The sequence below is a fragment of the Chaetodon auriga genome, chromosome 18, assembly GCF_051107435.1.
Source record: "Chaetodon auriga isolate fChaAug3 chromosome 18, fChaAug3.hap1, whole genome shotgun sequence".
Taxonomy (NCBI): Eukaryota; Metazoa; Chordata; class Actinopteri; order Chaetodontiformes; family Chaetodontidae; genus Chaetodon; species Chaetodon auriga.
The window spans coordinates 1,535,001-1,548,749 of record NC_135091.1 but is presented as its reverse complement, the minus strand read 5'-3'; the positions used below and the strand labels follow the sequence as shown (position 1 = coordinate 1,548,749).

Here is a 13,749-nt window from a genome sequence, read left to right as displayed (position 1 = left end):
TGGCTCCTGGCTCTGGATCCTGCTGCCCTCCATCAACAGTCCGACAGTTTGTTCCACTCTTTGAAAACCTGCCTTCTGTCCACATAACGCTAACATTCCCACCAATCAGGTAGAAGAACAGACTCCACACTCTTTTCTCTCTGGAGTTTGGTTAAAAACAGCAGGAGAGCACTGACTGTGTCTGTTGATGTTTTCTTTAAATATTTAATAATCCAATGATACCTTTACAAAGCTAACGCTTAGCTACAAGCTAACTTTGAGAGAGAGAGAGAGAGAGAGAGAGAGAGAGAGAGAGAGAGAGAGAGAGAGAGAGAGAGAGAGAGAGAGACGCCTGCATTATGTCGAGGTTACAGTCATGAAATAGTAGAGCAGGATAAACAGACCAATTACAGAGGAAGTGGCTGTGTGTGAGTGTGTGTGTGTGTGTGTGTTCGTGTGTGTGTGCTGCGATGAGAAGAGCTCTATCATTTACTGCTCCAGGCCCACTAACTAACCTCTGCAGTGTGATTGGTGTTGATTAAATCGTGTGTGTATGTGTGTGTGTTTGGTGTGTGTCTCTGTGAAGGTTGTTATGAAAAGTAAATTGCCCCTTCTGAAGTCACTGTAATCACTGCCTTCAAACTGAGAGACCACACACACACACACACACACACACACACACACACACACACACACACACACACACTCTTCTGGACTCAAATCAAAGCGACTTCCAGGTTTAAACTCTTCTAAAAATAGTCAAACTATGTCAGCTGTGCCGTCATATTGTCTGCAGCTCAGCTTCTGTTGAGGAATTTTACCTTTTTTAGTCCTGAATCCACCTGGAAACTGATCCATGTTTTGATTTTGTTACGTCCTGACTGCTGGAACTCCCGTACAATCCCCCTTAAACCCAGTAAATCCAGTATAATTTACACCTGAATTATCCAGTACGCTGGAGAGACGAGCTGAGCCAGAAGAGGGTTGACGGGAGCAAATGAAGGGATCTTATATAATGTTGATGCAGATCATTTTCTTATGTAATCCAAATTAAACAACGCCTTCAGGTTAGCAACTTAGATTTTAAAACATACCAGCCAATGACACGTTGTTATCATGCTTTTATTTTGAAGGCAGACGATAATGTTGCAAGGTTGAAAACTGAGCTGCGGTTTTTACATCGTGACAGACAGATTTTTAGAAACGTCAAATTAGGGGGACAGCTGAAGAGACAACCTCACCACGATCACGTGAGACGAGCAGATACGGTGCAGATCTTAACGTCTCAGCGCAGCACGGAGACAACAGTAAAGCAGTGTCCTGAACTTCCTGTGCGGCTCTGAGAGTGTGTCCCTGCTCTCTGCTGTCTGAGCTGTCACATCTACTGCACTTAATTCTCCAGAGCTTCCATGAGTCAGCATTACTTCACCTGCGCAAACCAGCTTCACCTGGGACGCCCTGCTGCCCCGACACACAAATACACAGCAGCAAAGGGACTCGGAGTGTGTGTGTGTGCGCATGTTCACGACCTACCATCTCAGAACTGTCCGCAGCAGAGAAGTGGCTGTCACAGTCGGCTCCTTCAAAGTGGACGGTCCATGTCCCGGGCGAACGGGGGTGAGGTACTAACCTACAGAAACCTGGAAGCATGCGCACACGCGCACGCACGCGCGCGCACACACAAACACACACACACACACACACACACACACACACACACACACACACACACACTTACTTTACAGCACACCCTCACTGAGCCACAAAAACTCCAAAACTCCAGGTCGACTTTGGGGTCAAGACAAAACGAAATGCAGATGGAGCTCAAATGAACACAAAAGCTTCAATCATGAAATCTTTACACATCTAAAATGGTTTTAAAGTCTCCTGCAGACATGTTTTAAGACATCCAAAGACACTGCTGTGGACAATGTTTGAGTCCATCGTCAAGCTGACCCCAAAAATACTAAAACCCTCTTTTTAGTGAATGATATTCAGAGCGATGACTAAACTGTGAGAGACCAGATTCCAGGTCTGATTATCTTTAAACTAATAAATGCAGAAACTGTTGATTGATTCTCAGCAGACTTGCGTCCTAAATACTGGTCCAGGTCCCGGTGGCTTTACCTCTCTGCAGCAGCGGCTCCAGGAAGTCCTGCAGGCCGTTGGGGAGGCTGCGCACCACGTCGCAGGAGTAGCCGTCCTCAGGGAGGAGGAAGGGCAGCTGGAGGTCTGGATCCTCCTCCAGCTGCACCTCTCTCCCATCACTCCTTGCCAGCTCATCTGCTGTGTTTTCTGCCACTGCCACCACGTGGTCTATCAGCTCCTGGACAACACACACAAAAACATGTCAGACAACACATCCACCACGACTTTCAGCACCTGAGCCAATCAGATCCGTGAAGCTGCTCCTCGTCTTACAGGCGGGATGTACGGCTCGTCCGGAGCACAATGGTAGTTGGTCATGAGGGCGTGCAGCTGCAGGGAGTTGAGCTTAAAGCAGGTGTTGTGGATGTTCTGCACATCCTGCATGGAGTACTTGTCCATGGTCAGCAGGGTGGTGGCCTGGAGGACACAGACACTTCAGTCAGCTTTGCTTCTCATGTATCGGAAACATGTGGATGTTTTATCTTTCAGCTGTGTTTGCACCAGCTGAAATTTAACAATACACTCATCAGAATCTGATGACAGCTGTTTGCTTCTGCTGCCAGTGAGCCATCAGCATCAGCTCAATGTGATCAAACAACACTCACGCAGTCTCCCAGCATCCTCTTACCTGCACGATTCGACTGAGGTGGCAGTCGGCGGCGAGCTCCAGACCCTGCTTCTCCGCCCAGGCCTCGATGTGGCTGAGCTGCTGCCGGAGAATGGCCCCCCAGTAGTGACAGCACAGGCCCGACTCCGTGTCCGTCACCAGCTTGTTGAAGAGCCACATGTTGATGAAGTGGAAGAGCTGCGAGAAGAGCTGGATGGTCAGAGCGGCGTTGACCCGACACCGCCGCAGTAGCGACATGGCCCCCGTCAGGGTGTGCAGGACGTCCTCTGCACAGAGAAGGAGAGGGTCATCTCACAGCTGTGGTCATGTGGTTTTCTTCATGCAAAGAAGCTCATATATAAGCTCAATGACCAACAATTAACTCTGCATGAGGAGGGTGAGGACCGCTGAGACAGGCGGGGAGTAGAGGACAGAACAGCATTGTCTCATGTTACTGACATGAGACAGATGAAGCTTAAAAACACTCCTTCACGCCCGGTTTACCACCATTTTGCCTGGTTTACCGCCATTTCACGAGGCAGGACTCCAAGTTTTAAAGCATGTTACGTGCATATTTTAATTATACATCATAAATATCTCACCAATCTTGGGTCTCTGTGGATTGTGCTCCTCGGGGTCGTCCAGGAAAGCTGGCATGTAGTTGTTCAGATCCGCCTGGAGGCAGTGGACCAGGTACCTGCAGACACATCGCAGCTCGTTAAAGACGGCAGACGTCCCCGTCAAACGACACAGACGCTCTGATCCAAACTTCTGTCACTTAACAACAAGCTTTCCACCTCGACTGATGAGTTTTTCCAACAAGTCGTGAAAACTTTCCAGAAGAGACTGCACATCCAGAAATTCAGTCAGTCTAACAATAAGCTCTGTCTTCTTTATTCTACATAACGTTAATGCTTCAACAAAGCTCTTTTTGTTACCATCAGGCTTCTGTGTGTTTCCTGCAGACAGAAATGTGGAGGTATCTTTGTGTTTTGTCATTTTTCCACTTTGGGTTCCAGCTAGTTTAATCTCAGCCCCTCATTCCCCTGCCTGGAGCACATATAACCGCACACAGACTGACTTGAAAGCCATCTGAACCAGATGGGCGAGGATGTCCTGGGCGTCCAGCGTGATGCGGTTCAGGTCTCGGTCCTGCTTGATGAAGTTGAGCAGCTCTGAGGCGTTGGCCATCCAGAAAGCCAGCGCTCCTGCGATGTTCTTCTGCTTCTGTAACGTACCAACGACAGCCACACAAAGAAAAACACACACACGGAGGAAGCTGTTAGAGCGGCAGCACGGAGCACAGAGGACGGTTAAGAAGGAGGTAGGAGAGGGGTTTCTGTTTGAGTGGCAGCCAGAAGGAGCAGTTGTTACTTCAGGGATAGACTCATGCCCCGCCCACCCCTCCCTCTGAGCCAACCCAGCGTCGAGAGGAGGAGTGGTCATCACTGTCGAAGACGGCGCTCAGTCAACGTGTCCTCATTGATTTCTTCAGTTTTACACAGTGAGCAGAGACATTAGTGACCACTCCGTGTCCTCCCACGCTCCACTGACCAGGTCCTCAGACACCAGCAAGCTGCTTCCTGTCCCATGTTCTTTTTGACCAAACTGAACATGTTCAGGCTGTGGACTTAAACTGTGGGCCACATGTACTCACACTGCAAGCTGTAGGATCAACAGGTGACGAGAAGCTCATTCGTTTTCAAGTATTTTTTTGTTTTTTTTTACCTGCTAACATTTCCGTACAGTGTTTTTTTATATGCTACCACACATATCATGAGCGAAATAAGCAACTTTATGGCTGAGCATTTCAACGTCTGACCTGCAGTGGACCAATGACAGTCTCACCTCAGGAGGAACCAATCAGTCGACCTGCAGGGCGGAGCTACAGTGAAACGAGGATCAATATAACTTCCACTACTTTCATTTCGATGTTGAGCCGACGTGCGTTAGCCGACGTTTGTTACACGATGATTCATGACTCGTGCTGACGGGACATTTTCTTTGGCTTGCAGGTGTTGACAAAGAAAGTTCCAGCAAACGTTCGTCAGAACAGTTTGTCACATAGCGAAGCTGCTAATGAGGTTTGCGTGTTTGATGAGCAGAGTCGAGCTGCAGGTGGAGGGCAGGTGGAGATGGAGGCGACGGCTGCTTACACGCAAGCTACGTGAAGGCGAAGGTGTAGAGTTACATTTGAGCCGATGAAAAGCCTGAAGGGATTTTTTTTTTAAACGAAAAACTTCTAAATATGTCATTTTGATGAACAGATCAGTACCTGGAGAGGAACTTTAGACTTTCCTTCAGCCTATCAAACAAACAGCAGTTTAAAGGGCGACAGAAAAGCTACTGAACACACATGTTGTGCCTTCTGTTCGTCTGCAGCTGCTCATCACTGCGTCATGGAATCAGCCTCCTGCAGGGCAAAGTGATCCGTCAATCAAACAGCTGCAGAGTGAACAAACAGCTAAAGCAGGAAATAACACCTGAGAATAATTAATGACATAATTATCTGACATGGCCAGCGGTGACGAAATCAGACTTCAACAACGCTCAGTTTCTGCTCCGTGTGTCAGTCTACAGCCTGAAACATCCGCAGATCAACAGGGAGGACAGAGCTCAGTGTCTGAGGAGCTGATTGGTTAATATTCCCACCAGTCAGAGGGAGGGACGTGTGAGGCTCACTCTCCTGCACTCATCTATCCCCGCCTTGAAAAACGTAACACAAATCAAACAAAACAAAGGAAAAAAAAACCCTTCATTCAGAACAGCCAGAGAATGAGAGATGGAGCCAAGAGCATCCAAAACGAAACGGGACCATAAGACACTGAGGAGACGCTGAACACGGACGGATGGCTGGACATGTTCAACTCCAAACAGACAAATGAAGCAGAGGAGGTGGAGGAGGTCGGAGGGACGCGACTTGTCTCTCATCCACACTGTTGAAGGAGAAGCAGGACGTGATGTCACACAAAACGGATGCCGGAATTAAAGATGGAGAATGACGGGAAAGAGTGGTTGCTTTGGTTTCGCTCAGTTTTTGTTTGGTTCGGTTTTTTAGTACCAGGCAGGTCCAGGAAGCTGAATGGAATTAGTCGGGTTGATGGTGCTGTTGTTGCTTAGTTTTCCAGCTGTGGGAGGACGCATTATTATGGCTGTATTTTACATTTCTGTTAGCATGGAGGAAAAGAAGCAGCAGCAACAATGAAGGGCCGGTCAAAAAGCAGACAGAGAGCAGGAGGGAGAGAGAAGTCGGAGGTAGAGAGGCAAAGAGAGAAGCCGAGAGGTGGATGAGGTGGAGCGACATGAGTTTACATCTTAAACCGTTTACGATTCGCCTTCAAAGGAACGTCCGACGCTCCAGCTGTACGACAACACAATCGACTGTGACCTGAAGGCTCAGCGCGGGTCACTGACGCTGCAAAGATCAGGCAGCACACGGTCTGTCTGTCACACACTCGGGTTGTATTCATTTACACTGGCTTTGGCTTTAAAGAAATACGCTGCTGCCGTTCAGAGTCAGCTCATTTGCACTTCTGTCAACACCTGCATGCAGAGCTACAACTAAAGCTCTTTTCATTAGTGACTGATCTCCTCATTTTTCTGCTTTATCAATCAATGTTTTACTTTAGAAAAAAGTCACGCAGCTCGAGGTGACATCTTTGAATCGCTTGTTTTGTTCAGACAAAAGTGCAAAACTAAAAGTCATTACATTGAAAACAGAGAAAAGCAGCAAATCTTCACGTTTGAGAAGCTGGAGCCAGAGAACATGTAGCATTTCCACTTAATTAATGAGCGTGACGATGAATAAATGATCATTATTTCTGATTAATAAATTCTAAATTCTAATAAATGATCATTATTTACGGTTATCTTTCTGTCAGTCCATGAACTGTTTCAGGTCTTGCTGTGTGCCATGAAATGTTCTAACAATGACTTGCTTTCCATCTGTTTTGAAACGTAAATTCTACAGATAGCTGTAATTAGAGGCCAGTTATTTATCATCATAATAAGAAAAGTACTCTTTGTTTTTATGGTTACTGTTATGCAGTGAAACTAAATTTCCTTTGAGCAGATCTGATGTTTCTGAAATTCAAGTTTCTTTAAAGGCAGAAAATTGAGTCCCAACATGCAGCAGCTGGGTTACAGATTTAATCTGTGAACAACATGAACGATACCGAGCTGCATCGCTGAAGCGCGACTCTTCATCCATGTCGCCCACATCACGAGACACAGAGAGATCAAGAAAGAGAGAGTGAGTGAGGGAGGTAGACGAGTCTGTAGCAGCCGTATCATGGTGTGCTATCCTACCTGATCCCCTTCAGGAATCTCCTGGATGGAAGGAGGAGGGGGAGGAAGAGGAGGAGGAGGAGGAGGAGGAAGAGGAGGAGGAGGAGGAGGAGGACACGTTCACAGGACAGAGAGAAAACACGTCAACAGCTACAGTATGGACACAGCCATGTAACACACACACACACATAAACTTTGCCACACATGGTCATGGTTTACAACGTAAAGCCATCTTGATTCAGTTACAGCTGATGGAGGTCAGCTGAAAACCACTTTACGGCCAGTCTACGGCCTTCAGAGCGCGGGGGGGGGGCAGAAACATCAGCCCTGTCATCCAGCTAAAAACTGAATCTGACTGTTCAGGAGCGGGTGAAGCCTCATAGACTGATGTTTTTGGTTCGTTTTACAGGTTAGAGAAACAGACTTCAGAGTGTTCAGTTCTGTACGCCAGCTGGACGTAAAAGGAGCTGTGAGTGAACAGGAAGTGAACGAGGTGAAGGCCTTTAAGTGTGAGCAGGGTGTCCTCGAATTAGTCAAATACATCCTTGAGCAAACTAAGTTTAAAGTCAATAACATGTTAACAGGAGACGTTCTGAGACGTCTTCAGTTCAGGCTCTGCTCTGCATCACACTGATCTGTTTCACTGCTTCACAGCAGGAACGGGAGCGTTCAGGGGAAATTTGGCCGTTTCTGAAGGGGAAACACGAAATGGATTTTATGGCAAATGTGGTCTGAGCACAGAAAACAACTGGGACCAGTACAGACGGTGCTGTCAGATAATGTTGACCACTTCCTTGGTGAGGAGTCAAAGTTCTAACACTGAATTTGATAATCACATATTGAGGGGACCGTGAATAAAGTGAAGACGTACAGGACGAGTTCATCTCCTGAACCTCACACAGTGAAGCTGGTCGTCATCGTGCAGATTCTCCAGCAGCACTGCTGTCAGCTCAGAGGCTGGTTAGCGTGTGGCAGCAAACTTGATAAAACATGTTCACACAAACATGCTGATGCAGATTATTCACCTATCGGACTAATAGACGGTTTTACGCTCATTCTTTGTCTATTTTACTTGCTGCATGTTTCTTTCTTGTATGAAAGGTGCTGTATAGATAAAGTTTTTTTGTAGTATTATTTCATATTCTTTGACAGTTTCTTTTTGTTCTAAGAGGTTTATGATTGATACAAACGTTCCTAAAAAGCGGTTTTGGTAAACTGATCGTATTAGCACAAGTATGAACCATTCTGCAGTGACTTCCAGCTCTAACCATCAGCGTTAGCGCCATGCTAGCTGACGTTTCGTAAACACTACGTTGTGTCACAGCAGGCTTCACACCACGAGCTTTAAGACGGACAGGAAGACGAACATCAGACAGAAGCGCGGACAGATAGGTGACCGTGGAGAGCTGCACGAACACACACACACACACACACACACACACACACACACACACCTTACAACCTCTGCAAGAGCAGCGGTTTGTAAGAATACACTGAACGAGGGGAATTCAACAAAACACCTGAACACCACAAGTGTGTCAGCTTCATGGAGGAGCGACGCCAAGCTAACGGCGGCAGAACACACGGACATAAAGCACGAATGAGCCTGAGAGTCACAGCACACACAACAACACAGGTAAGAAGGATGGTACTGACCTGGATGACTCCCTCCATCATGCTCACCATCTTGTTGACGATGGCGATGACCTTGTGCGTCCGCTCGGACGGCGACATGTCAGGCCGGTAAGAAGGCGACAGCACGTAGCGGCAGGCCATGTACAGGACGTAGGTGGGCGAGAGTTTGAAGTGAACCGTGGAGCTGTTGGTGTAGTTGATGATGGCTGACAGGAAGGTGTCTTCAGCTGGAAGGACGCACAGTCAGATGATTAGACCACAGACACACTGAGAACCGCGTGCAGCTACGTGGCTTTAAACTCAAAACCTTTTTCTTTTGCAGAAGAATCAAACCTGCTGTGGAAACTTTGACACCATGTCAGAACAGTAAGACCTCTGAAAACCTCGACGCTGCTGTCTGAAATAAAAACACCTCCACCAGCACAAACGAGGGAAAATACTAATACAATTATCAAAAAGGTAACTGAAGCCAGCACCTTTCACAGAGCGAGCTCACGAAAACAAGACCAAAAACAATAAAGCAGAAGCAGACATTAAAAAACACACTAAATTAGAAACTCTAGACAAATAAAACATCAAACTTTGAGGTTTACACGACAGATATTCAGATATTTAACAAAGTTCAGATCACCTTTAGCAAACTGATGGACACAGATGAGATCTGCTGAAGTACATCCTGCAACACGACCAGTTGGACCACTGCTGCTACTGGAAAGACAACTCTGTGTTCCTCTGGCCTGAAGCTGAACCTGGTCCTCACATCCTGACAGATCACCTGACAGCGTACCTGGAGTACATGCTGTGTGACTCCACTGTTTACCTGCTGTGATGGCTTTCTTCTGCACTCCTGTGCAGTGTTTCAGCGTGTCATCGTGCTTCACCCTCGGGGATCTGCTCCTCAAACTGGCCTTCCTGGATTACACTTCATCATCTCACAGTAGCTGAGACAGGTACTGCAGCCCCTTCTGTCCCCTAACACTTTCACCACGAACATTACTGCTAAATGTGGCTGAAGATAATGAAGCATTCACGCACAGTTCTGTGGAATCTGAATGTTTTAATGTTGTAGACTCCTCACAGACAGCCAGCTTCACCGTCACACTCTATGCATCATTCCAAAGATGGATGGCACTGCCTGGAATAGATCCTGTCTGAGCTGCAACAGGCAGTGTGTGTCAGTCTCTTTGGTGGTTTGCTGGTCACAGGACTTGGCTCCACATGTGTCATGTGGGTTACACCAGTAAAACCACTCTGAGCCAGACTGTGGTGTCACTTTCTTTCAGCTCGGCTCGGCTGGTATTTGATGTCAAACTGGTTGCAGCTGCACTGCAACAACAACCCTCCCAAAAACCTGAAGATGACGGCACAGCCGGGATTCAGATCTCGATGGTGCATGTGCGTCATTGTCCCAAACACTCTGAGCATATGGTTTCCCCCAGTGCATTGTGGGTAAGGGACTCTCCAGCCAATCAAAAGCCTCCTTCTGGCTGGTCAAACAGATGATCTCACGCTATGCCAAATAAACACTCGGCGCACGCAGACACACGGAGGCCCAGAGCACGAGGAAAGTCAACAAACACGACGATGCAAAGACAAAGCAAACAGAGAGAAGAGCTGCAAACTGCAGAGAGAGTGTGGGAACGTCAGCTGTCAGGCAACCAGGCCAGACGGCTTTCAAGGAACAACCCTGAAACCCTTCTCTAATGGAATTATTCAGTGAAAGCAAAAGACAGCTACACAGTGTGATAAGACCAACCAACCAAACGGCTGCCACTGAGTTAAACCCAAACCCCGTTCACAGCAGGACTTTCCTCCATTCAGCCAACAGAAGCAGCCATTAAAGCTAAAAGGTCCAAAAAAGACAGGCAACGCAGGCTGTTTTATCTGCGTCTGAAGGCAGGATCATTCCACCAACCACACAGGACTTCTGAAGCTCTGCTTCTGTCCGTCCGTCCAGACTCAAAACGCCCTTTTCACTGCAGACATTCTGACTTGTCAAAGAAAAGCACTGGTGAAAATCATCCAGTGCGTCCTGCACAAAACCAGGGCTCAGCTAAATGGCACACAGCCATCGTTAATGTTATTAATTCCCTGTGTGATTTTCCTGCTTTGACAAACTAAACGTCTGCCATGAAAAGGAGAACCTCATTCTAAGTGCTCCATTTTATCATCTCTTAACAATGTTGAATTGACTGTTATCTTGATGTAATTACAGGAAACAAAGCTTTCAGGCTCCGAGCTGATCCAGCTGATCTCCTGCCAATGGCACACAACGTAAGACGTGATGTAGAGGCTGAGATCAGATGCTTGTTTTCTCTCCGTCTGCGCACAGAAGTCACATTAATGTCTCTAATTGATTTCAGGTCTTTCTGAAATCACCCATAAAATGGCCCAAAAACCTGACTCTACATTAGAGGTGTGCACAGTGTGCAGGGTGAGGGGAAATGTGCCGACATTAGCCTGATCTGACATTTACCATATGTCTGCTGTGGCATGTTTAGTGCGTTCGACTGCTGCTCGGGCTGTTATGTCACCAATGTAAAGACAACTAAGAGGGTTCAATAGTTTCCATCCATTGACTGTTTCACTAACACACCAAGGGAGTGGAGACACATTAATACTCACAGTTGTCTCTGAACTCGATGCCGGCTGGCAGAGTCAACTCTGCTCTGTCTGCTGAAATGTCCTGAGACCTGATAAGACAAAACAACACCATGAGAAGAGGAGATAACACCAAACAGTGAGGAGGAGGACGAGCCGGAGGGCCGGGGGACGAAGAGCGTGTCTGACCTGCTGTCCTGCTGCTCTCCTCTCATCATGGGCTTGACCATGCCTCTCTCCATCTCCAGCTTTCCTGAGCTCTGCACACAGAAGACGCAGCGTCACGCAGCGTCCACACAATCTGTAATTTCATTCACTCGTGATCTTCCCGAACAGCGACTGCAGCCTGCAGCCACGCTGTCATCTGCTCACATGTAGGCAGTCACACAGCTAAATGTCTGTATTTGTTCTATAGAGTCGAGAGAGGCACGCATGTAACAGCTCAGAGCATACTGCAAACATACAGGGGAGGGCTGCTGATGAGAACAAAGTTAAAGATTAAAAGATTTCATTTCATATATGTTCAGAGCTGCAACTATTAATCAATTAGTCAAACAACAAAAAAAATAAGTTGCAGCAAATATGACAACCAATTAATCATTTAAGTCCGTTTTGAGAATACACAGCTGCATACGTACGTTGACTGTTAATTGGATAAAACAAGCATGTGACACACGTTTTGGAGACCAAATTAACTGATTGATGAAGGCAGTCATGAGCAGATTAATCAACATTGTAAATAGCTTATTTTCAGCCCTACATGCTCGACGTGCTCTCTCCCAACAACCAACCTGAGGATCAAACATCAGTGCTGGCACCGATACTGATCAATCGTACCGAACGAGCGCATCCCAACTATAAAACTCCTGCTAAAGCTGGCGAGTCATAAAATGTTTCTTCCACCTATGAGCAGAATGTCCCAGTGCAAAGGTATAAATACAGCAGAAGTTCATGCTCCATGCTTGTGTGTGTGTTACCTTGCTGGTAGGCAGAGCAGCTCCGCTGTGGACGTCTCCGTGAAGGTCGAAGGTGGTTTCGGGAACGCTGCTGCAGCACAGATGCAGACACAGACAGGAAGCGGTTCAGATTTAGGACCTGTGCTCTCACAGCTGACTTTTCATTACTGACAACGACAAGAGCTCAGACTTAATCCAGACAGACAGACAGACAGACACACACACACACACACACACACACACTTATCTAACCCATCGTCGGGGAGGAGAGAGCTGAATGACTCACTAAAACACGCAGACAGATAGTTTGCTTTAGACACATGCACACACACTTATGTAAGAGTCTAATTAGCTATAGAGAAGCCAAGCCTGTGTGTGCGCACGTGTGTGTGTGTGTGTGTGTGTGTGTGTGTGTGTGTGTGTGTGTGTGTGTGTGTGTGTGTGTGTTTGAGTGACGGTAATCGAGTGTGACAGCGGTGGGGTTTAAAAGACGAGCGTCTGCTTTTCACGGCTCACATGACGGGAGGGCAGCAGTGTCAAACAAACAGCACAACACCAACAGAAACACACAAAGCGTCTGACAGCGAGCGCTCTGTGAACACATGAACCGCCGGCAGCACAGTGGGTGAAGCCATTAACAGCGTGACACTTCCATGGATGGAGAAACACAACTCCATTTGTTTCATCTATTAAATGCTGATTATGACAACTTGAACACGCCACAGATCGGGCCTGTCAACCTCTGCTCACACGGTCACGTCATCGCAGCTCAAGCCACACGGCGTCTGTCTTCACCTCATCAATCAGACAACAGGGCAATTTGAGCTTTTCATTAACAGAGATGTGATCCTCCTCCAAACAAACAGCAGACAGTCATCTTCAGCTGAATCCTTCACAAGCTGACAGTCATTCTAGATTTATGTGACATGACTGAAGATGTTTCACCATCACAGAAAAACCTCTCCTGATTCGTCAGCTTCAAACTCATCACTGAGGTGCGTGGTGACGTCACAGCTCGCGTCTGTCCATCACAGCCAAGTCAACCAAAACAAACCTGCAGATCCATGTTTATTAAGCATACGTTAGAATATCTGGATGGTATTTAACTTATTATATCCAAAATAATGAGAAGCTCATACAAACATGGTGGCCGGTGACGTTTCCATCCAGACTTCCTGTACGTTTCCCTTCTTTGCGGCTCTTCTCTCACTGACTGATGTGGAACACTTGTGAGAGGCAGGAGATTAAACTTCTGAACACTCACACGCAGCGAGATCATCTGCTTCACCGCCAAAACCCGGTGCCAAACAGCTCCGATGGTAAAAAGCAGCTGTCACGCCAAACTGCGGCTCTAATCGTTTTAAACATCACGACGCCTCTGCAGCTCAAGCGGACGACGTATCCTGGTACGTTTGTACAGCAGAGCCGCTGGAAAGCTGCCCAGAAAACCACAGGGATCCACATCCACAACATCAGGCTCGTGTTCCAGACCGAAGCGACACTGAGCCGCACACAACGACAGCTGGTGTTAATGTA

General features: G+C 47.2%; 1 protein-coding gene across 27 annotated transcripts in view; it reads right to left on the bottom strand.

Moving 5' to 3' along the window:
* The window catches only part of afdna (afadin, adherens junction formation factor a), an 81,445-nt gene that overhangs the window by 30,844 nt on the left and 36,852 nt on the right, over positions 1 to 13,749 (bottom strand). For 21 of the 27 annotated variants that reach the window (XM_076756621.1, XM_076756600.1, XM_076756610.1 and 18 more), the window contains 11 exons: positions 12,235 to 12,304; positions 11,447 to 11,517; positions 11,282 to 11,349; positions 8,678 to 8,883; positions 7,043 to 7,063; positions 3,816 to 3,961; positions 3,337 to 3,431; positions 2,756 to 3,021; positions 2,401 to 2,544; positions 2,107 to 2,305; positions 1,513 to 1,619 (listed from right to left, as the gene is read on the bottom strand). In XM_076756621.1, the coding sequence (XP_076612736.1) occupies positions 1,513 to 1,619; positions 2,107 to 2,305; positions 2,401 to 2,544; positions 2,756 to 3,021; positions 3,337 to 3,431; positions 3,816 to 3,961; positions 7,043 to 7,063; positions 8,678 to 8,883; positions 11,282 to 11,349; positions 11,447 to 11,517; positions 12,235 to 12,304 (1,393 nt within the window). The remainder of the gene's footprint in view (positions 1 to 1,512; positions 1,620 to 2,106; positions 2,306 to 2,400; positions 2,545 to 2,755; positions 3,022 to 3,336; positions 3,432 to 3,815; positions 3,962 to 7,042; positions 7,064 to 8,677; positions 8,884 to 11,281; positions 11,350 to 11,446; positions 11,518 to 12,234; positions 12,305 to 13,749) is intronic. The other 6 variants (XM_076756622.1, XM_076756606.1, XM_076756607.1 and 3 more) reach the window with 1 other exon arrangement.